The sequence below is a fragment of the Neophocaena asiaeorientalis genome, unplaced genomic scaffold (assembly GCF_003031525.2).
Source record: "Neophocaena asiaeorientalis asiaeorientalis breed wild unplaced genomic scaffold, Neophocaena_asiaeorientalis_V1.1 scaffold1028, whole genome shotgun sequence".
Taxonomy (NCBI): Eukaryota; Metazoa; Chordata; class Mammalia; order Artiodactyla; family Phocoenidae; genus Neophocaena; species Neophocaena asiaeorientalis.
Genome location: NW_020174061.1, coordinates 235,188 through 257,574, shown reverse-complemented (window position 1 = coordinate 257,574; position 22,387 = coordinate 235,188). Strand labels below are relative to the sequence as shown.

Here is a 22,387-nt window from a genome sequence, read left to right as displayed (position 1 = left end):
AGCCTCCCGGGCTTTGCAGAGGAGCAAGTCCATGCACCTGCCTGCTGGCTAAGAAATCATTTCCTCACCTTGGTCTCCCTCTTCAAATCAAATCTCAGAAACGTACCTGCTGTCTCTCAGTATTTGATGGGACCCCAGGTGCTTTCCCTTCTTAACACCTCCCAGTCAGTGGTTCTCCCAAGCTTATAAATCTGCAAGCAGGATTGGGCTTTATTACCACCTCCAGAACTGCCATGTATAGTTCGGGAAACTTCCAGCTTACTAAGAAAAAGCCACTATTTAATACTCTCAGAAAACATGATTACGGATTTCTCACTGTCCTTTCATATTTTCTAACTGAAAAATAACAATCGTTCTCTGGCTGACAGTTTATTTCATAGTGGCATCTGGCTCTGGCCACGTTATGAGATTTCTCAAGCAGCAACGGAGACCATTTAACTGAGAATGGCTCTCTTTGGTAGGAAGATTGTTAGAAGGGAACAATAAATGCCGTACACCAGCCAACGAGTGCCATGGGGAACCTTCTTATTTCTCAGAATGTACCTAATGGAATAAGGAAGGAAAATAACCCTGTTGACTATTTACAGTGAGCTAGGCATTTTCTGTTATTTCCCTAAATCCTTAGTTTTAAGGCCATTATTTTATCCTGACTTTATAAGTGGAGAAGCTGACGCTATTAAGGTTAAGTAAACTGCCTGAAGTAAATGGAACTTGCAAGTGACAGAGTCAGAATGTAAACTTGGGGCTGACTCTATCGATTTTGTTTTCCATTTCACCACACTGCTTCACCAAAATCTCAGTAGAAATATGATAAAGTCCTTGAAACTTTACCCTCTTGTTGCATTTAATTATGTCTGTTAATGCAGAATGAGAAATAATATTGATCATTTTTTGTCTTTACAGGGAATAAATGGGAAAGATGGATTACCAGGTGCGCAGGTATGAAAAATACTGTTGAAAATAAATGTTCTAATGCAAAACTACATCCAGATTACCTGCCAGAGCTCCTGATCCAGCAGCTTGATGAGAAATCTTGATACACAGTGATTTTTAGTGCTGACATTTGTTTTTCAGGGCATCATGGGTAAGCCTGGAGAGAGAGGCCCCAAAGGAGAACGGGTATGTACATTCCTACTGTGATTGTTATTTAAGTCTGTCTCCACAGCTGCCCCCTCATTTGAGTTACACAGTTATGGTCGTAGACCCCCTCGAAATCTCCGCATATGAAAAGGCTGGGGTGTATGTGATCCAAGGTCTCTGCCAGGCATAAAATGGGACCATTCAGGGAAACAGGATCAGGGCGTATGGCAGATACCCCTACCTGGTTTGCCTTTATTCACAACTAAGTCTGGTTTGCTGTTCCAGTTTGGAAAGCTTCTATCAGCCTCCTGTCTCAGACACATGTCCCTACTGTAACTATCACCCGTGTGTTCTTTACCTGAAGTAGGGTTTCTCCACCTCAGCACTGTTACTGTCTGGGGCAGATAATTCTTTGTCATAGGTGCCTGTCCTGTGCTTTGTAGGATGTTTAGCAGCATCCCTGGCCTCTACCCACTAGACACTGTACAACCAACCTCCCTCCAAAAATGTCTCCTTGCAACTGCAAATGCCTCCCTGGGAGCAGAGGAATTGTCGAGACCCCCTGAGCTGGGGGAATAATACCAAGCTGAGTAAGTGGGGGCTGGTGAGGGGGGAGAGAAAGACAAAGGGGAAAGACATATAGAGCTACTAGTAATGCCAGTTACGGCATACGTTTTTCTTTGCATTGTTTTGGTTGTTGATGTCATTGTTGCAGCTTCCCATTCTTTTCCCTAAGGAACCTTAGCATTTTCTGCTAGAAATGGATGCATTCCATGGCAACAGGTTCCTTGAGCATTGTTATTCAGAGGGGTTCTAGCGAGGGCTTGCGTGTGTGTGTGTGTGTGTATGCATGCACACGTGCACACACGTTCCTGTGTACTGGTGTCTAGTTTACTTATTATTACCCAAATAATCCACGCTAACTGAAGGAAACACAAAAATAGAGATATATAAAGAAAAAACAAAAAAAAGCCTACAGAGATAAGCACTGTTGATATTTTGGACATATTTCCATCTCACTGTTATACATCATATACACGTTTGCTCAATGCATCGGTACAAGTGAATATATACTTTTCAAAATATTGGTTCATACTGTTTCGTAAGTGAATTCTTTCACCTAATATATGACGACCATCTTTCCATGTCAGTAAATCTAGATCCACGTGGATATTTTAGTGGCTATATGTTATTCCACTGTTTGGATATAGCTTTTCCAAGGTATCTGGAAAATACCCTGCCCCCTTTTCCTGGGTATTTAGGTTCTTTCTAATTTGCATGATAAAAAACCTTACTATAATGAACACCCGTGTGCCTAAACTATAAATAATTTTAATCGTGTTTATTTCGCACATTCTCAAAGTGTGCTAGTAGTTCTTTTCTTTCTTTCTTTTTTAATCTTAGTCATCTCCGATATTTCTCCAGATGCAAGCTGGGTCGATATACTTGTATGAGACACATTTTTATAACCAAGACAGTAGAATTGAAATTAGGTCCGACTGTTTTTCTTCTTTCTACATGGCTTCTTTCTATATGTCTTCATTTATGACCAAATAGATCTTTGTAATTGTTCATTCATTTTTATTGTTTTTTAAATCAGGAGAAATAGAGTTTGGACTTCTGCAGGATAGTCACAAATAAAAGAATCATACGGTGAAATACCGGGCAGGTCAATGCACCATCCTTTCATGTTCAGTGTGATCGTCACCTCCTGGAACTGTGGAACTGAATGTTTGAAATCTGGTACTGAGACACCTCAGTCACACACGCGTGTTCTCTCATTCACATTCTCCCTCTCTCTCTCTCTCTCTCTCTCTCTCTCACCCCCTCCCTCTTTCATACTCTCATGCACAAACACATACAGTAGTAGACACCTTGCAGGATCAAAGTCTACATTAACGAAACTTCTTCTCAGATTCAGGCACATCTAATTTATTATGGCATCTTAATCAATGAATTCTCTTATAGTTTATTTACATTATTGAACAAACGACCTCAGTGATGACTCTCCACCCCAGTGACCTACTTTGAACCTTCCCAAAGGCTCCCTTTCTCACCTTCCTGACTCTTTAAGATACCTGCGCACGCACACGCTCACACACACACATACACGTGTGCATGTAAAACACGAGCAGAAACCCACAGAAACTATTAAAGGCCAAGCATACAGGAAAAAGCAGAAAAAAAAGAAAAACACATGATTTAGGAGAGATTTTGAGTGTCCTGAAGCTTTTCCGAGTGAAAACTTTCAGGGAGGAAATCTTCTTAACCATCTTCCTTCCCCATTGAAAAGGAGACCCAAGCCTGAAGTGACAGCAGCTGTTGACTTTCAAAAGTGACATCATTCTAGACTGGCACCTGGGTACTAGTAACATCGTCACTAACTTTGTACTGAGTGCTCTCCACGTGTCGGCTTGTTCTAGGCACTTTACCTGGGTTAACTCACTTCTCAGCATCGCCTATTCAGTGGATACTCTTAATAACCCCACTTTACGGAGAGGACGCAGGGTGGAGCGAGTTCGATTCATTTTACCCCAGGCCTCACAGCTAGTACGGGCCAGTATGAATCTAGACATCTGCTTTTAACCACAGCTAACGTGCTTCTAGAAGAGATCATTCTTATTCATCTTTTTCCTTAACAGGGTGATCAGGGAATTCCAGGAGACCGAGGCCCACAGGGTGAACGTGGAAAACCAGGCCTTCCAGGCATAAAGGGAGCCATAGGTCCTATGGGGCCCCCAGGAAATAAGGGCTCCCCGGGATCCCCGGGGCACCAAGGCCTTCCAGGCCACCCAGGCCTCCCCGGCTCCCCGGTAAGTGGGCGAGGAACTCTTGGCTGGGACTGACCACGTGTCCCTTTTACAACAAGAGCAGTCATAAACCTTTCAAGATTAATATAATGAACCTAAGCTGGCTTCTACAAGGGTGTCAATAGCTGTCATTTATTTCAAGTTATGTGTGGACTCCCCCCTCTTAGTACTCACTAAACACCCTTCAATAGAGCCTCACAACTAACCTGGGAGGACAGGTGACCTGTCCATCCACCTTGACGAATGCAGAAGCCGAGTGCCGACCTGTCCAATGTCACAGGTATCCAGTGGGTCGGACCCAGGCCTGACCGACTCCAAGCCCACACTCTTCAATACATAATGTCCCCTTACACTACCCAGAAAACACACGTCTGCTTCATGTTAACACTCCATTTTGTTGACAATCAGAACAACAGATCTGCCCTGTATGGTGCTTTGAAGTGGAAACCTGTTAGGCCAAGAAAGAGTGTTTGGCTAAGGAAGCCCATGTCCTTATAAGCATCGTCAGGAGGCTGGTGGATGGCCATTCCACGGAGAACTGAATCTGAAAATATCCACATCAGGAGGAAAGGGGTGTCCTAGCGTGAGGCCAGGGGGTTAAAGGACATGCCGTCCTCAGATAATCAGCCAATTCCAGAGATTGGGCCGAACTGGGCCTTCCCACCATACGCTTTAGTTTACCCACTCTTCCTACACTCTGTTTGAATAAAGCCTATACAGTGAACTCTCAGTGCTGTGTCAGTACGTGGTATTAGACGCATTCATTCAAGTTCATTTGCCCCATAAACAGTGAAAGTAAAATATTGAAATTGGAACTGTTCTGTCCCACAGAAATCATCACTTTATGAGTAACAACATACCTTGAAACCCTAACCATCATGAAAAATAATAGCTCCCTTTTAAAAATGTCAAGGTATTATAGTAAAACGTTACTGTTATAAATGTGAGATACCATTTTCAATGTTAGGTTCTCTGTCGAATTCATGTGGGTTTGTTCGTCAAGGGGTTAAAAATTCAACTGGCGTCGTTTACCTACTCCGCTTTACCAGATCCCGCAGCATTTTCTATCAAGGAAAGGAAATTGCTTAATACAAGTATGCTTACAATGTGCAGATTGCAAATGAACTTCACCATGAAATGGGTAAAACTTAGTTTTATCCCACGAACAAAACCTGTTAAAGAATCATTCAGCGTACTTGGAGTTCTCTTCCTTTGAAGATACGTAATAAAATCAGTTAGATATTGACTTTACCAGTGTCCAGGGATTAGTTACAGGTTAAAAATGTGCCTGGGGTGGTCCCGTCATAACACTGGTTCAAATTACTTCAGAAAATGAAGTAATAGGAAATGTCTTCCCTCATCGTGTGAAATCTAGTAGGAAGTATGTTCCCATCGCTGGTTACGGTGCCGACCCACAGCTTTTAAAGCACTGTAGTAATGCACTTCTTCCCAGCATTTCTGTTCTTTATTCACTTGTGCTAGGTTCCACATGAACAGGCCTTTTTTTCTCTCTCTAGGCTGATGTGGTTTCATTTGAAGAAATAAAGAAGTATATTAATCAAGAGGTTCTGAGGATTTTTGAAGGTGAGATTTGCTTAATACACATTTCGGAAGTTCCCCCCCCCCCTCAGCTGTAGGGAGTCCCTCTAGCAGCGTTCTCCAAAGATGGCAGCGCAGCTTTAGCAAGCTAAGAATCATTTTTCCTTTTGGTGGGGGGGGGGGCAAAGTGAGGGGAGAGGATACATTTCTAAATGGTTTTTAGAAATCAAAATAATATTGCATGACATGTGAAACGATCAGAAATTCAAATCTGTGTCCACAAATAAAGTTTCGTTGGAGTGCAGTCCTACTCCTTCCTTTATGTATTTTCTCTGGTTGCTTTCATGCTGGACAGGAGGATTGAGTGTGGACAGGGACCGTATAGCCTGTAAATCCTTAAAGATGTACTATGCGACCCTTCGCAGAGAAAGTTTTCTGACGCCTGATGTAGATACTTTAATCAGCCTAAGATAGCATTCCTTAAAAAGTCTCCATATCACACTGTTGATTCATTTTGAGTTTTCAGTTAACTAACAACCCTCTGTGTTCCTTATACGAACTTATAAAAATCAGGGGTTTCTCATTATGCGCTGCGTTCATTTTTACAACGTTACGTGTGTGGTTTTATGTTTCTTCTTATTCAGTTTCAAGTGATTGGTGTTCAAACATCATTCTCACCTGAAAATATCTTTTGGAATCTTGTCTCTTAGGGCAGGCTGGCTGACCCTCATAACTTTGTGTCATCTCTAAATTTCCTAGGCATGTCATCATTCTAATTGTTGCTAGAAATGTTGACTAAGGAGGGTTAGGGCTAAATGCCATCGCGTTTGTCCTGCTCGTTCGTAAATCATCTATTAATCTATGGTATTAGCGGGTTCTGAATCCATACAGCTGTCTTAAAATCCACTCTACGTTTCTTTATTTAGTCACAAGGATATTACATGATTTAATCAAATGATTTGCTAAACTCAAGATCACATCCCTCAACTGTGAGCTTATAAGGTGGGAATTATTTGTCTTGAGAAAATAAATCTACATTGGCTCGTGGTTCCCGCTCCTTTTGCAAAGCATCCTTCCTTTGCTAAGCTAAAAATGCGTTGTTGAATTTTGCAAGCAGTAGGATTACAAGATGCCCTGATTTCCTCTTAAATCTTTCACTGCCGACATGGAGTTAGCCTCTCTCCAGGAAGCCCTGAATATTTTAAGCAGTAGTTAGATTTAGAGACCAAAATCTCTCGGTGCTTGAGGGCACATTGTCTTATTTCACGCGAGCACTAGAGAGAGAACAGATTAGCCCAGGGACTTTTTGTAGCTTCAGTTACAAAATAGAAAAAAATGTTTTTTCAAAGGTCATGACTTCATGCTGTTGATTTCACTTCACATTGATCCCTGCGAAGTACCTTTACCTTGCTCTGACATGACAGTTTATTAATACAATTGTCTGCTCTTTTTTTTTCTTTTGAGCTACCAGTTTTCTCTTTGTAATTTTAATTTTGCGCTTACATTTTAGAATCTCCTTTGCCCTTACATTTTAGAATCTCCTTTTATCACGTCCGTGATCTCTTATCTCAGGCAGCTTTAACGTGGAGCTTCAATTTCTTAAAATACTTTATATAAAAACAGAGTAAATAGTTCCATAGTTAATTAGTCTAAGTTTTTAAAGGCTGGCTAAGGAGGTCAGAAAATATAGCCAGGCACTCTCAGAAAAACGTGACGTGCGGAGATACAGGAGGTGTCCGTGTTGCAAGTCCCGGGGACACTGGATAAAGGCAGAGCTCTGGTGGCCTGCCCAGCAGGGGAGGAGATGTGGCCAACTCTGCAGGGGAGGCTCCACACGGCCCTCTCAGGCCACCGGGAGGGTCCTCCCAGGAAGGGCTGTCAGCCTCCTGAGGACGGAGGTCACGGAAGCTGGGCCACTCGCCACCCATCTGTCCCACCCCCTCTCCCAGTCTCTCCCAGCCTGGTGAGGCCCAGTAGAGGGGTCAGTGCCCCCCGCAGAGGCCCCAGATGTCTTGGCGTCAAGACAATATTCTCAAGTGGCCCCAAAGCAAATTTTTTCCTGAGACTTCCAGACTCTGAGACTCCAAATGGGATCCCCGCTCTCTTTTTATCTCTGTTGGCCCCAGCCCTACAAAACCATCTTCTCCCGAACAAAGTTGTACCTGGAACCCAGAATTTAGTTATTCGGCACTTTAGTTCATTTGTCCCAAGATTATTTCAGGTCAGTCCATGTCATCTTCCACTTCAAAGTCACCTTTTCCATTGCCTCTGAACACCATTTATAAAAGAGAAAAACAAAATCCTCCATTTTCACAAATCTTCGAGCTCCAGGGTCACAGTTCTCCTTTTCAGAAAGCTTTCTCCATAAAAGCCAAGATGAATTCTCACATGTTAAAACAGTTAAGGGCTCCAGTGAAGCAGCCCCTGTCTGCGTCTCTCTGGCTGAACCACTTCACCGAGAGCTGTGTCCGCGGCAGCCGATCGCCTCTGCTCCACTCACCCCTGCAAGTCCTCAGCCTCGAGGGGGATTCTCTCTGCTTAGCAGCCGCGGGTGGTCTGCGGGGCTCAGGGGAGTCCTGCTGTCCTGCGTCACCATCCAGACCATAGCAAGGCCCTAGACCAGGCCCCAAAACTCAGGCTCTCCTCATGGAGGTTTCCAACCCCTTTGGGGATTCACAGGCGACCCCGCCGACAGAGCACTCCCACAGATTTCACACTTGGGACTGTCACCCAGGCCACCGAGCCCTCTTTCAACATCCTGATGCCCCATCCCAAACCGAGCACGGTGGAAGAAAGCTGGTTCTCCACCCATCCCAGGTCTGGGTTTCTGGCAGATAAAATGCACAGACATACACCCAATCTAAAATTGCGTTAGATTCTTGATGTGATTGGCCAAGAGCTCAAATCTTTGTGCACGCAAGGTGGCCACACAGAAAGGGGACAGAAGCTGTGTGTCTCAGCTTAGCCCCTTTTTGTTTGATGAGGGCTCTGCATCCAGATCTGAGAAGCTTAATTCTTGCTATGACACCCACCACCCTATTATATTTGGGGATGTATATCACCCTGCAGGCAGGATTTACCAACCTAGGCAGGCAAGTGGACAAACGTCTGACCCTCTGGGCTCTTTTTTTTTGCAGTACGCGGGCCTCTCACTGTTGTGGCCTCTCCTGTCGCAGAGCACAGGCTCCGGACGGGCAGGCTCAGCGGCCATGGCTCACGGGCCCAGCCGCTCTGCGGCACGTGGGATCTTCCCAGACCAGGGCATGAACCCGTGTCCCCTGCATCGGCAGGCAGACTCTCAACCACTGCGCCACCAGAGAAGCCCCCCTCTGGGTTCTTGAGACAAACTTGGAAACGACAAGGCCACACCGACATCTGTGGGAGGACAGGAGGACTGGGGCTGTGTCCCTGAGCAATGCTTCTGCCTCTAGATTGCCAGGGCCACGAAAGCCCCTCACCTATGTTTTCTCCATTTTTCATACATAGTTTCATCCACATATGCGTGAACATGTATGAATATGGATTATCCTGTCCTCTTGTTTCCAGGCTGCAACATCTCTACAATGAAGATATTAATTTATATATGTATTTGTATACACATATTTGTATATGTACGGTCTTCTCATAGATACACATAATTGGAGACGTAGATAGTTTTTAAAACTAGTTTCCACATCATAGTCTCTATCTCTTCCAACCTGCTTCTTTCTGTTTGTTGGGGTCTATCATTCAGCTTAGAGGGTTTCCTCAGTGCCAGCCATCCTTGGCCATGTGCTCATACAAGAGCATGGGTTCTAAAAACTGCTGGAACGTTAGGAGTGAATGGTGGCCTTGCCAACCACGAGCTTTACCGTAGGGTAATCTGGATGGTTTGGGGGGTTTTTTTGCTTGTTTGTTTTTTAATTAAGGGACCCTCAACTTCACTGTCTTGAAGTCTTTCCTTGTATTCTGGTCAGATTCCCCAAAGGAAACACTTGCATTTCCTGCCAGGTTGCCAGCATTTGGGGAGCCAGGTAGGCGGATAGGGCAGTGGTGGCCTCAGCTCCAACAAGGCAATGCCCATTTCTTCTCCTTGTTTTCAGTAGGCAAGCCTGAGTCTCAACACAGTCTGGGGTCCCCAGTGCAGAGATGGTCTATTTACACTTTTCAGATGATAACCCTGCCGCCTTCTGCCGGGATTAGGAAGGGACAACTAGGTAGCTGCACAGAGCAGAGAAAGGGATTTCTAAGATCATTTCTTAAACAGGCTTTCATCCAGTCCCCCTTATTTTAGTTCCCCTCCTTTAGCCCCACTTCCAGATGTAACTCCTGAACGTTTTAGGGATTTTGTGATTTAACACAGGCTGGTTCTCAGCTCCTGGTGTAAAGATTTGGTTTTCTTGAGTCTGCTAAGTCATCCACACTCTGCCATCTGGCTCTCAGCTTCCAAAGGTTAATGTCGTCTCCTTTCACATTCTCCCATTCTTGTGGTTTCCTGCCTTTAAAAGTAACTTACCATTGTTTTGCAGTGATTCAGGAAAGAGTTAAAGCAGGTGCGTGTGTTCAGTCTGCCATCTTTACTCATAATAACATTTCAAAGCAACAGAGGTGACAAAGAATTGAGCCAGAGTTGAATGTAGCAGTAACAACCCTTGGACCGTGATGTGCCACAAAATGAATATGAAGCCACCAAAGATGCTGTTGAATTAACAGCTAGAATGAAACTAGAAAATCATTCTCAAGACATGAAAGGAAATTACTCTTCTGACATTTTTGCCCATTAAGAGATAACTGTATCTAATTTTTGCTTCCACATTTAAGAGATGTATGGAAAAAACCCAGAACATTGGAACCAAAAAGTGATTTACAGAACAGATTACCAAGCCTATGAGTAAAAGTTATTTAACCTGAAGGCTAAGAGGTAACAATATTATCAAGTAGATGACTGATTTCCCAAGGGAAGTACTCATTAACTACTCTCTGTTTTCCATAAGGGGGTAACAAAAGGAAATAAGTTGACACTATACCAAGAAAATGGGCAATTAAACATTTGAATGGGCATTAGGAGAAAAAAGTGAATTTCTCTCTTTGAAAATATTTACAAATTCTGTGAAATAGAAGGTAGACGTGGGCCAGATGACAAACTTCCTTCTCCGTATAATGTGCTTTATTATCACATTAATATTAATGTCTGCATGATATTAACAAGCCCATTCTCCAAGGAAGGCCAGCCATTGGTATCATTTGTTAGAATGACTGCTATGGGTTTGCCTTGGCAGATGGCCTGTGTGAGTTTGGTTTATGCAAGCTCCTATCCAAACTCTTCAATTTCCTGCCTCTTTAGAAAGCATAGCCAAAAACAGTTTAATTGACCAAAGATCCCTGAAAACAGAGGAAACGCAATTAAGAATACAAGTCTTTACAATTTATTTACCGGCTCAGAAACATATTATTTAAAATTATAGAGCATTGGAGTATGGTTCAGAGGAGGTAATTACCCTGTGCTAAATAACTGTTTTTGAGTGTATCTTAAAGCTAGATAATTTACAGCTAGAAGTAATTATTTAAAAGAACTCTCTGTTTTGCTAAAAATATTTAAAAGCACCCAAAGCAAGTTACTTACAAATTCAATTCCTACATTAAAGAGGAAAAACTAGTGCTATGAATATTTGTGTTTAGACATTGAAGATATTCAAAGAGGTATGTTTCAAATTAAGAAAAATTGTACTGAAATATATATCTATCTTTTAAGTGCAAAACAACAAATAATACGCAAAGTTTCAAACTGTGATCACTGAATTTCATATCTTTATAAAACACCCAGTTTACGATGTAATATAAAGAGATATTCTATCTAGATTCAATGTGATGATTTGCAAAACTATATATATTAATTGCAAATTTGTTTTATCTGTTGTTACTGGAAACAAATGTATTAACACCAACCAAACGTGCCCCAGGTGGAAAGTCAGGTAGTAAAAAGTTTTACTGGAAAGCCCGTGACTTAATGTCACTCTTAGGGATGACTCATCGGACCCTCATTGGTTTTCATCATCATTGTCAATCAATCCACATCAGAGATTCTGGTCCTGTGGGTACTGGCATGTTTCCATTCGGCTTGCTTTGTGATTTCAGAATGTGAGTGTAGGGTGATTGCTCTTTTGTTAATTATAGCTAATACTCCACATTTGTTGAGGCTTTTCCCTTAATGATTCTATTTGAAAAGAATTTTGGTTTTACCTCCTAAACAGTGTAGGGACCTACATTTTTTTAAGCAAAATTTTTATTGAAAGCCCATTGAAAAATAGGTTTTACTCAGTAGTAATTTGCTCTTTATCAAAAAATTGTAAAACATACACATCCTGTTTAAGCAAAAAGTGTCTTTAAAGTTCAACTAAGTGAATTAAACTGAGCGAAGAGACTGGAGAAAATTGAGGTAATTCTTTACAAGCTCTATATGGTTTGGCCCTTGTTTTTTCTAACTGGCAGCTATAGATTCTAGTATGTTACTGTCATTTGGTTCTTAGTTGCAGAATAAATGCTAATTTAATCAGTAAAACATTTTCCTAGAAGATTTGTCTGCACCAAACCTATGCTGAATTTTTCACGTGAAAGGGTCATCTCTTACTACTTACTAGCTACATCTTTGAAAAACAGTCTTACAAGTGAAATCATTTGAATTTTCTTTTTAAAGAAAATATGTGAAAAGAAAAAACATGTGGTTACTTTTTTATGTCATGGCAAGGATATGCCTTCCTCCAGTTTTCTATTTTAAATCTAGTTACATATATATTAGATTTCTTAAATATGAGCTATGTAAAATATAAACAAAACAAGCAAGTTTAAATACAGAATCCAGTGACACATTGTATTTATCGTGGACTTTGGGTGAATTTGCATTAATGACTACCAAAATTATCCATATAGTGGCAAAATATTGAAAATGCTTTTGAGATGAAATTTAACTGAACAATAGTCTTATGTGGGGTTAATAACCAAGAATTCTACAATAATAAGTGTAACCGTGGATTTGATTATTCAAAAAAGTAATTCTGAGAATAATTATATAACAGATTTCTAGTCATAAAATAAAGCTTATTGGCAGTTAATCTTTATAGTGCATGGCACTTATAAAAACATGGATAATAATTCTTATTGGATATTGAAATGATAATCTCTCTCTGCTCTCTCCATGATTTCTTTCTACATTTGGTAGTGTATATATGTCCATGCCACTCTCTCACTTTGTCTCAGCTTACCCTTACCCTTCCCCCTGTCCTCAAGTCCATTCTCTACATCTGCCTCTTTATTCCTGTCCTGCCCCTAGGTTCTCCAGAACCATTTTTTTTTTCTAGATTCCATATATATGTGTTAGCATACAGTATTTGTTTTTCTCTTTCTGACTTACTTCACTCTGTATGACAGACTCTAGGTCCATCCACCTCACTACAAATAACTCAATTTTGTTTCTTTTTTGGCTGAGTAATTCTCCATGATTTCTGAATGAGAGCACTTAATGCAGAAAATGTTAAAGGCCCAATGCAAAGCCCTGCTTACAGAGAATGTTTAACTTAGTTAATAATATGACTTGTTTAGGAATTTTAGGGTGAAAATTTTTATTTATATTTTCATATTTACATTTTTTGGTGTTCATTTTCCAGACCCTTTAAATGTTATGAGTTATTAATGCACCAACGTCCTATGATGTAGAGTCACTTTTTTGTTGACCCTAAGCACTGACATTTGATGTACCGTGTAGGACACGCTCACGGCCAGAGAGCCGAGCTCACCCGAGGTAGCACTCTTACACAGTCCTGCCTCCCCTCCCTGGACTTTCTCTTTAGGACCCAGATGAACAGGGTTGGGCTCCAGGCAGCCTGGTGGATGAACAAAGGGCAGATGACAGGTGATGTGTCCTTGAGGAGATTTAGGACGTATTCAGGTCATAAAGGTCACATCACTCAACACTGACAAAAGATTTTTAAATGTTCTGGATAGTTTGTCAACTTCCTGTAACTTGTGTGTTCTTAGTTTCAGCCTCTTCTTGAGGTTCACAGAAATGTACAGAGACTTTGCTGGTTTCACTCGGCCTGCTCCTCGGCAGCAATGCTGCATTTGTCCCTTTGGCCAAATGAGACATCCTTCCTACTAAAACCTTGGCTGAATGATGGAACTAATTGGAAATCAAACCAAAAAAAAAAAAAAAGGAAAAAAGAATAATATTGAGGGTGTATAATAGAACATTTTCTTTAAAAAGCATAAGTTGTTGACAAAGTAAAGTATTAGCCCAGTATAGAAATTAAACAGTACCATGAAATCATAATGAATAGGAAGCCAGTGACCCATCTTTTCAATAAATAAACCTCTCTATCAATAATGCAGTTTTGTTCAAGGATATAAAGTGTCACATGCCATATGAGTTATCTATTGCTGCATAAGAAAATATCTCAAAACTTTAGTGGCTTAAAACAACAGTGTTTATTATCGTGCGTTTTCTGTGGATCAGGGACTTAAAGGGTCACTTACTTGTGTGGTTCTGTCTCGGCGTCTGTCATGAAGTTGCTTTCAGGGTGTCAGCCAGAGCTGACGTCCTCTGAGGGCTCAGCTGGGGCGGGAAGATCCACCTCCGGGCTCACTCACGTGGCTGTTGGCAGTTAGCTTCAGCTCACCCCCATTTGGCTCTCTTCATGCCCTCAAGACGTGCCAGCTGGCTTCCCCCAGAATGAGAATCTAAGAGAGAAAGCAGCCAGGAAGCCACGAGGCTTTTATGACTTAGTGTCCCCACTTGCCTTTTTTCTATTCGTTAGAAGTGAAAGGAAGTTCAGCCCACACTCCAGAACAGGGGGATTAGGCTCCACCTAATTCCATTTGGAAGGGAGTGTCAAAGACCTTGTCAACATATTTTAAACCACCACCGGCACATTCACAACACTGCTGGAAAGCGGCTTAAATGTATTATAACAACCATTTTTTAATATGAACCTGAATTCTCTCCTCAAGTCATTACCAGAGGTTAATTAGGCTCTAGGACAGCGGTCCCCAACCTTTTTGGCACCAGGGACTGGTTTCACGGAAGACAGTTTTTCCACAGACCGGGGACGGGAGTGGTTTGGGGATGATTCAAGCGCATTACATCTATTGTGTACTTTATTTCTATTATTACATTGTAATATATAATGAAATAATTATACAACTCACCATAATGCAGAATCAGTGGGAGCCCTGAGCTTGTTTTCCTGCAACTATACGGCCCCATCCGGGGGTGATGGAAGACAGTGACACCCGACGTGTGTTGCTTATGTCCGGTCTACTCCATAAGATGCAGCTTAATTGTCACTTGCCGCTCACTGGTAGGGTTTTGACATGAGTCTGCAAGCAGTTGATTTATTATGGTCTCTGTGCAGTCAAACCTCTCTGCTAATGATGATCTGTATTTGCAGCCACTCCCCAGCGCTAGCATCAGCGCCTCAGCTCCACCTCAGGTCATCAGGCATTAGATTCTCATAAGGACCGTGCAACCTAGATCCCTCGCATATGCAGTTCACAGTAGGGTCTGCGCTCCTGTGAGAATCTAATGCTGCAGCTGATCTGACAGGAGGCGGGGCTCAGGCGGTAATGCGAGCCATGGGGAGCGGCTGTAAATACAGACGAAGCTTCGCTCTGCTTGCCTGCCGCTCACCTCCTGCTGTGTGCCCGGTTCCTAATGGGCCATGGACCCCTACTCTAGGGTATTGTCTGCTAGGTTGGCAACATCGCTGAAGCATTGAAGGTTCTCAATCCTCTGATCAACACAACTCATCTGCATCCATATTCAAACAACTTTGTACAATCTGTTTTACTTGAACAATCAAAGAAATCTCTCCACGCTCAGACCAGTTGGTAAATTAGATGTGCTTAAATTGAAAACCAAGTAATTTTTTGTTGAATTTTATGTAAAACTATTTGAAAACTTTTGACGTAAAAAGTATTCCCATAACATGCATATTATTTTCCCTTTCATCAATGAAGAGAGGATGGCTGTGTTCCTGTCCCAGCTCAAGCTACCAGCAGCAATGCTGGCTGCCCAAGCTCATGGGAGGCCTGGTCCACCAGGAAAGGATGGGTTGCCTGGGCCACCAGGAGACCCTGGGCCCCAAGGTACGTCTTTGAGGACAATATTTGTTTACCAGCTCTTTAACTCTCAATATTTATAACATGCTAATCACAGTTAAGGCAAAAATTATTTATATACATTACAAATATATATTAATATACATTAAAAGTATGTATATTAGATTATATATAATATATATACTTAGTATGTGTTTTATAAATTTATTTAAAAGTATGTATATATAATGATTTAATATAGGATATCTTGTTAATATTTGATATTCTAGAAATAAATTTTTAACTATTATTCATTCCAGTTTAAACCTGACTGATAATTATTTGCTAATCTAAATGTATTTAATAACAATACTTATTATGATAATAACAGCAATAATGTGCTTAGTTATCATTATCATCTGCAAATTTATGCCTCGCTGTTAACGTAAGTAGACAACAAGAATCTTAGTATCTTAAAGAAACTGAGGAAAAAGTCTTAAGACCTGCTACTATGACTAGTGATTTGGGTCCGAAATATATTTTTGAGAAATTTTAGAATCCTTTTTCTTCTGCAAAAGTTGTGGATGGTAACTTCTGAATTAAAAAAAATAATAATGTGCTTAGTTATCATTATCATCTGCAAATTTATGCCTCGCTGTTAACGTAAGTAGACAACAAGAATCTTAGTATCTTAAAGAAACTGAGGAAAAAGTCTTAAGACCTGCTACTATGACTAGTGATTTGGGTCCGAAATATATTTTTGAGAAATTTTAGAATCCTTTTTCTTCTGTAAAAGTTGTGGATGGTAACTTCTGAATTAAAAAAAAAAAGAATTCTCATGTTGTTTCTAAATTTTTCAAAGCAAGACTTAAATTGGCAAAAAAAAATATTTGCTCCACTGATGATCACTTGACAAGAGACATGATCTTAAATGTAGCTTGGCTAAATTCAGCTGGCAAGAGCATTTTCTAGAAATGTGATTGGCAGTCAGCAGAGGGGCTAAGGGGACCCTGGTTTAGAAGATTCACAGCTCTGACAAGGAAGCATTAGATCCAATGAGTACATACTGTGAGAGGAAAGGCCAGAGACACTGCTTTTCATGTGTTATTATAGAGGAACTCAAGGGCTCTCCTTGGAATAATCAAAAGCTTGTGTAAGGGAGAGAGACAAAAATGCTCATCTGGAAAGATGCATGCACCCCAGTGTTCATAGGAGCGCTATTTACAGTAGCCAAGACAGGGAAGCAACCTGAGTGTCCATCAACAGATGAATGGGTAAAGGAGAAAAGAGAAAGTTAACACCAATATCACATAGGAATACAGTTCAAAATACTATATATGCGGAGAGTTATTTCCCTTTCACTAGTTCACTTTCCTTCCAACGGCTTCTCTATTTTCTGTAGGAAGGGCCCAAAGGTGATTGCCGTGTCCTCCCTCCCCTGAAAGAGGCACAGCTTTCCCCGGTCGTGGGGTCTGTTAGGATCCTAACTTCCCATTGAGACTGACAAGCCTTCTGGTTTAGCTAGCACAGTGCAAAACAACGGCAGTGAATCACTCTAGTTTACCTGAACTGTCTTTTCTACCTAGTTTCTCTTAGGTCACAGAGAGTTTTGGCGGGGAATTGGAAGCAAGTGTAGAATCAGGTGTAGCCTTGTGTGTGTACCATTGTGTAAAGGGTGGTTAATTACCATCTTCTGCCAGTTGGGTCTGTTGTGAATTCAGAGTGTAGGAGACGGGAAGGAAGACCTTGATAGCCCATCTGAAGATGTTTGATGCCTCAAACCATGTGAAGAACCAGGACTGTTAACACCAATAGGAGAAAGATCTTGGACAGATGCTTCACACAGTGGCCACCTAAGGGGACAAGAGCAATGCATGGTCAGGATAGCAAGGAAAACCCTTCTGGAACTAGAGTCACCTGTCCACACAAACCCCTGTCTCGGGCTCCCTCCCATGCAGGGAAGGCCCACCTGGAAGGCCCATCTGGAAGGCTCTCGGGCAGAGGCCATGCCAGGTGTTCGTGCAGCTTTTGGAAACAAGACCTCTGTTCACCACTCATTGGCCTTCACTTCCGCAAAAGATTTCTATGGGTTTTATTTACCTGCTGTGCTGCCGAGGAGACCTTATCTACTGTTTCCACTCCTGATGGGGCTTCGGATCCAGTTCTTTTTTTGATGTTTTGCGATACGCGGGCCTCTCACTGTTGTGGCCTCTCCCGTTGCGGAGCACAGGCTCCGGACGTGCAGGCTCAGCAGCCATGGCTCACGGGCCCAGCCGCTCCGCGGCTTGTGGGATCCTCCCGGACCGGGGAAAGAACCCACGTCCCCCGCATCGGCAGGCGGACTCTCAACCACTGTGCCACCAGGGAAGCCCTCCAACGTTTTTAAAAAGAATGTTTAGTAAAATTAACAAAACTCTTGTCCCACCAGAGGGTTCTGACAACAGACATATCTTGATTATAACTCAGGTGTCTCCTCAACGTTTGCATATCTCCTTTTCAGGATTTGTTACATGCCAGAAATGCAGCCAAAAAATAAAACTCGTGAAATATGGGAGTTTATAATAAGACTTGAAAGTCAAAATGACTCCTTGATCCATGGGCTGCAGAATGGATGTAGTGTTAGCAGGCATGAAAACAACATGAATCTTGTTGGACATTCTTTCAGCACCTGATCTTCTTGCAGTGAGAATAGATGCCAATATGATTCTGAGTTGGGTCACCTTGTTTGCACTTTTCCTAAATTCCCCAAAGGGCAATTGTTGATGCCTTTTTTTTAATTCAAAAAGTTCAGTTTTAGATTTTAACCATCCTTTGGGTTTCGGATTATTGCCTTCCCACTGTGCTGTGGGAGGAGTGCTTTCCTTGGTGTCCTTTATTCCCAGCCCCCAAGAGTGGGAGTTGCTTTCGGGGGGTTACTAGGAGAAAATGGATCCAGCCATTCTATCCCACATCAATTTTGGAGGGGTGGTATTGGGAATGATGGTTCTTACTTTTGAACTTCTAAAGTTCAGCTGTTATTGGTTTGTAATGAAAGAAACCACCTGTTATGTATAAGCCAGTGGCCCATAGAGTAGTTGACTTGACTGATATAGATTTGATCCTTCAGATCTGTTAGCAGTAGGGGCCTTAGGAAATGGGAGGCATATGTGTGTCGGTATGGTGACGGGTTCAGTGGCCAATTAGTGGGCCAGAACAAGCAGGCCAGACAATGTGGAAGGCTTGCAGACAGCTTGTAAGGTCCCACATGAAGAGTCATCCTCCCAAATGCCAGTAACACTCTTTTTCTGACCTCATTTTTACAGCGTGCATGTAAATGCACTGATTTACAATTTTAGAAGTAAATCCCTTGTGTTGAAAGGGAAATAAAGTCTAACACCTTAAAAACTCCAGCAAGCACAGTTCTTCAATGATGAGAATCTCTAGATGCTTTGGATTAGGGCACTGCTGTTGTTTCATATTTTTTCCTACATAAGCTACACTGATATCAAACTCTCATCCTGCACCTAGGGGCCAAGAAAACACATGTCTGTTTGCAGATAGACCAGCCTTTTAGTCTTTTCCAAATTTCGAGAGAGGCCTACCCTAAAGGGTGAAAAGCTTAATTCTAGAGAATGGGGACGTTGTTTTTGACCTTATTAGCATTCCTATCTGAAGTGTTGTTGTGGAAAAAATATGTATAGCTGATTCACTTTGTTATAAAGCAGAAACTAACACACCATTGTAAAACAATTATACTCCAATGAAGATGTTAGAAAATAATAATAAGACCCTGGACTTCCCTGGTGGCGCAGTGGTAAAGAATCCACCTGCCAGTGCAGGGGACACGGATTTGATCCCTGGTGCAGGAAGATCCCACATGCTGCGGAGCAGCTAAGCCCATGCACCACAACTACTGAAGCCCGCGCGCCTAAAGCCCGTGCTCCGCAAGAAGAGAAGCCACCACAGTGAGAAACCCGCGCACCGCAACGAAGGGTAGCCCCTGCTCGCCGCAACTAGAGAAAGCAACGTTTTCCACATTTCCTGCGCGCAGCAACGAAGACCCAACACAGCCACAAATAAATAAATAAATAATAAATAAGACCCTAAGGCTTTTGGGGAGCCTTCATAAGGAATGAGCCTGGGACCTTATTAGGAAAGTTAAGAGTAGAAAGTTCTCATGTGCTTTGTGCACTTCAACATCTTTATCTGTTAATAGTGGGTCCGTATTTACCTAATGATGTGAGAGATTTGTACAAACAAGTTGTTACATTTGACAGGACACGTGTAAATGTTACCTTATTATACAAATACACAAATTGTTGTTTCTCGTTTTGTGATACCATATGCACTGAAATCCATATGGAATAATCTATTTTGCATTATATTGAAATCCGAGAACTGAGTTTAAATATGTAGCTTTTAGCACCTACGTTGTTCATTTGGAATTGTGTTCAGTGTCGTTAACCCTCTTGTTAATCGGAAGTTCATGTATCTTCACTTATTTTTCTTTCTTCCTCATTTTTTTAGCCTATGATCTTAAGCCCTCACTGAGATGACTTGAGAGCCACTAATAATAATAAGACCCTGGACTTCCCTGGTGGCGCAGTGGTAAAGAATCCACCTGCCAGTGCAGGGGACACGGATTTGATCCCTGGTGCAGGAAGATCCCACATGCTGCGGAGCAGCTAAGCCCATGCACCACAACTACTGAAGCCCGCGCGCCTAAAGCCCGTGCTCCGCAAGAAGAGAAGCCACCACAGTGAGAAACCCGCGCACCGCAACGAAGGGTAGCCCCTGCTCGCCGCAACTAGAGAAAGCAACGTTTTCCACATTTCCTGCGCGCAGCAACGAAGACCCAACACAGCCACAAATAAATAAATAAATAATAAATAAGACCCTAAGGCTTTTGGGGAGCCTTCATAAGGAATGAGCCTGGGACCTTATTAGGAAAGTTAAGAGTAGAAAGTTCTCATGTGCTTTGTGCACTTCAACATCTTTATCTGTTAATAGTGGGTCCGTATTTACCTAATGATGAGAGATTTGTACAAACAAATTGTTACATTTGGCAGGACACGTGTAAATGTTACCTTATTATACAAATACACAAATTGTTGTTTCTCGTTTTGTGATACCATATGCACTGAAATCCATATGGAATAATCTATTTTGCATTATATTGAAATCCGAGAACTGAGTTTAAATATGTAGCTTTTAGCACCTACGTTGTTCATTTGGAATTGTGTTCAGTGTCGTTAACCCTCTTGTTAATCGGAAGTTCATGTATCTTCACTTATTTTTCTTTCTTCCTCATTTTTTTAGCCTATGATCTTAAGCCCTCACTGAGATGACTTGAGAGCCACCTTAACGAGGTGTCTGTCACAGCAGGAGCTGGGTTGAACTATATTAAATATACCTCAGGTGGTAAATGTTATTTTACTGCAGAAATGTTTAAATACAGATTTGGAAGGGTGCTTTCAAATGACCCTAAGTGCAAACATTTCTCCTTACTGCTCACGTTTGTTAAATGAAGGTCACTTACATAAAAGAAATCCTGGTGATACTTTAAACTTGAATTATGTATCTATTTAGTATTCATTCCACTGTTCTCTCTAGGATCTAGGATTGTATTGAATCTCTGTAACATAGTTTTCAGATATAAATGTGTGAAGACAGTCCACTGGGTGGATTTTCAATATACACCTCAAAATATTTCCTGAATGTATATCAGTCTGTTGCCAGAGAACACGCTTACTTTTTTGTCTCTCTTTTTGTATATCTCCCATTTAGGCTACCGAGGACAGAAGGGAGAAAGAGGGGAACCGGGAATGGGGCTTCCAGGGAGCCCAGGTCTTCCTGGGACCTCAGGTAATAGTGATATTATCATCTTCACAGCATGAACAAACCTCCCAAAATAGAAGCCATGCCTGCTCCCCGATGGCCCTTAGGTATCGCTGCAGGTGACACTGAATGACCCACGTTGGTTGGAGGGAGGGAGGAAAAGCCATATGTTGACCCGTGTTCTGATGGGGTCTTTTATTTCATTAGCTCCGGGCCTGCCAGGCTCACCAGGTGCCCCAGGGCCCCAGGGCCCCCCAGGACCCAGTGGAAGGTGTGACCCAGGAGACTGCCTGTATCCCGTCTCTCACACCCGTCAGCAGATGGGTGGGAAATAACCATACCTGAGGACGACTTGATTCCCAGCCATCCCTCCTGCTGTTGGAGCTTTCTTAGTACTGTCAGACCCTCATGATTCACGGGTGACTTTTTTTGATGTAGGCCAGACATTAAGAGCAAAAATTGGAATCCTATTCCTATAGTAATGGTGATATCAGCCTTTTTAGAATTTTTCCAAATTCATTCCATGTGTCTTGTTTCATCATTATTATGATTTTTATTCAGTTTTCTTTGAAATATGCAAGCAAATCATATCATTAGTTCTTCTTCAAGAGGAAGTGACATCTTATGATTTAGCAGACTGACGGCGATGTACGTTTTATAATCTCATCAACTTGTATTTGGCCTTTGATTTCTGAATTTTACAGTTTCAGACTTACCTGAAAGTTTTCTTGGTGTTTAAATTTACTAGCATTGCTAAAAATCTCATCACCTTTTTTGATATAGTGCATTGTTCCTGCTGAACGTTTTTTGACTACTTTTTATAGCTTAAGAATTCTTATACCATCCTGTATCCATTCTACTTATGCAGAGAAATAGATAGGCAATAAGACCTTCACTTCATAACTTATATTTTGGAAGAAAACCCAGGCGGCCGTTTTATCAGGGAGCCCAAAATCCTACCATAGCCAACTGCTGAAATGATTTTGTCGATTCTGTGTGATGAGCTCCATTCAAAGCAATCCCACCGGCATGAGTATGTCCTGCATAAGAAGGGAGGCAAGAAGTCAAAGCCC

At 41.9% G+C, this 22,387-nt stretch overlaps 1 protein-coding gene across 1 annotated transcript in view; it reads left to right on the top strand.

Moving 5' to 3' along the window:
• Positions 1-21,649, top strand: part of COL19A1 (collagen type XIX alpha 1 chain) — a 54,419-nt gene extending 32,770 nt beyond the window's left edge. Inside the window, exons 12-18 of the mRNA XM_024754548.1 lie at positions 904-939; positions 1,075-1,119; positions 3,723-3,893; positions 5,408-5,474; positions 15,417-15,545; positions 21,264-21,341; positions 21,522-21,649. Of these exons, the coding sequence (XP_024610316.1) occupies positions 904-939; positions 1,075-1,119; positions 3,723-3,893; positions 5,408-5,474; positions 15,417-15,545; positions 21,264-21,341; positions 21,522-21,649 (654 nt within the window). The remainder of the gene's footprint in view (positions 1-903; positions 940-1,074; positions 1,120-3,722; positions 3,894-5,407; positions 5,475-15,416; positions 15,546-21,263; positions 21,342-21,521) is intronic.
• Positions 21,650-22,387: the final 738 nt, after the last annotated feature.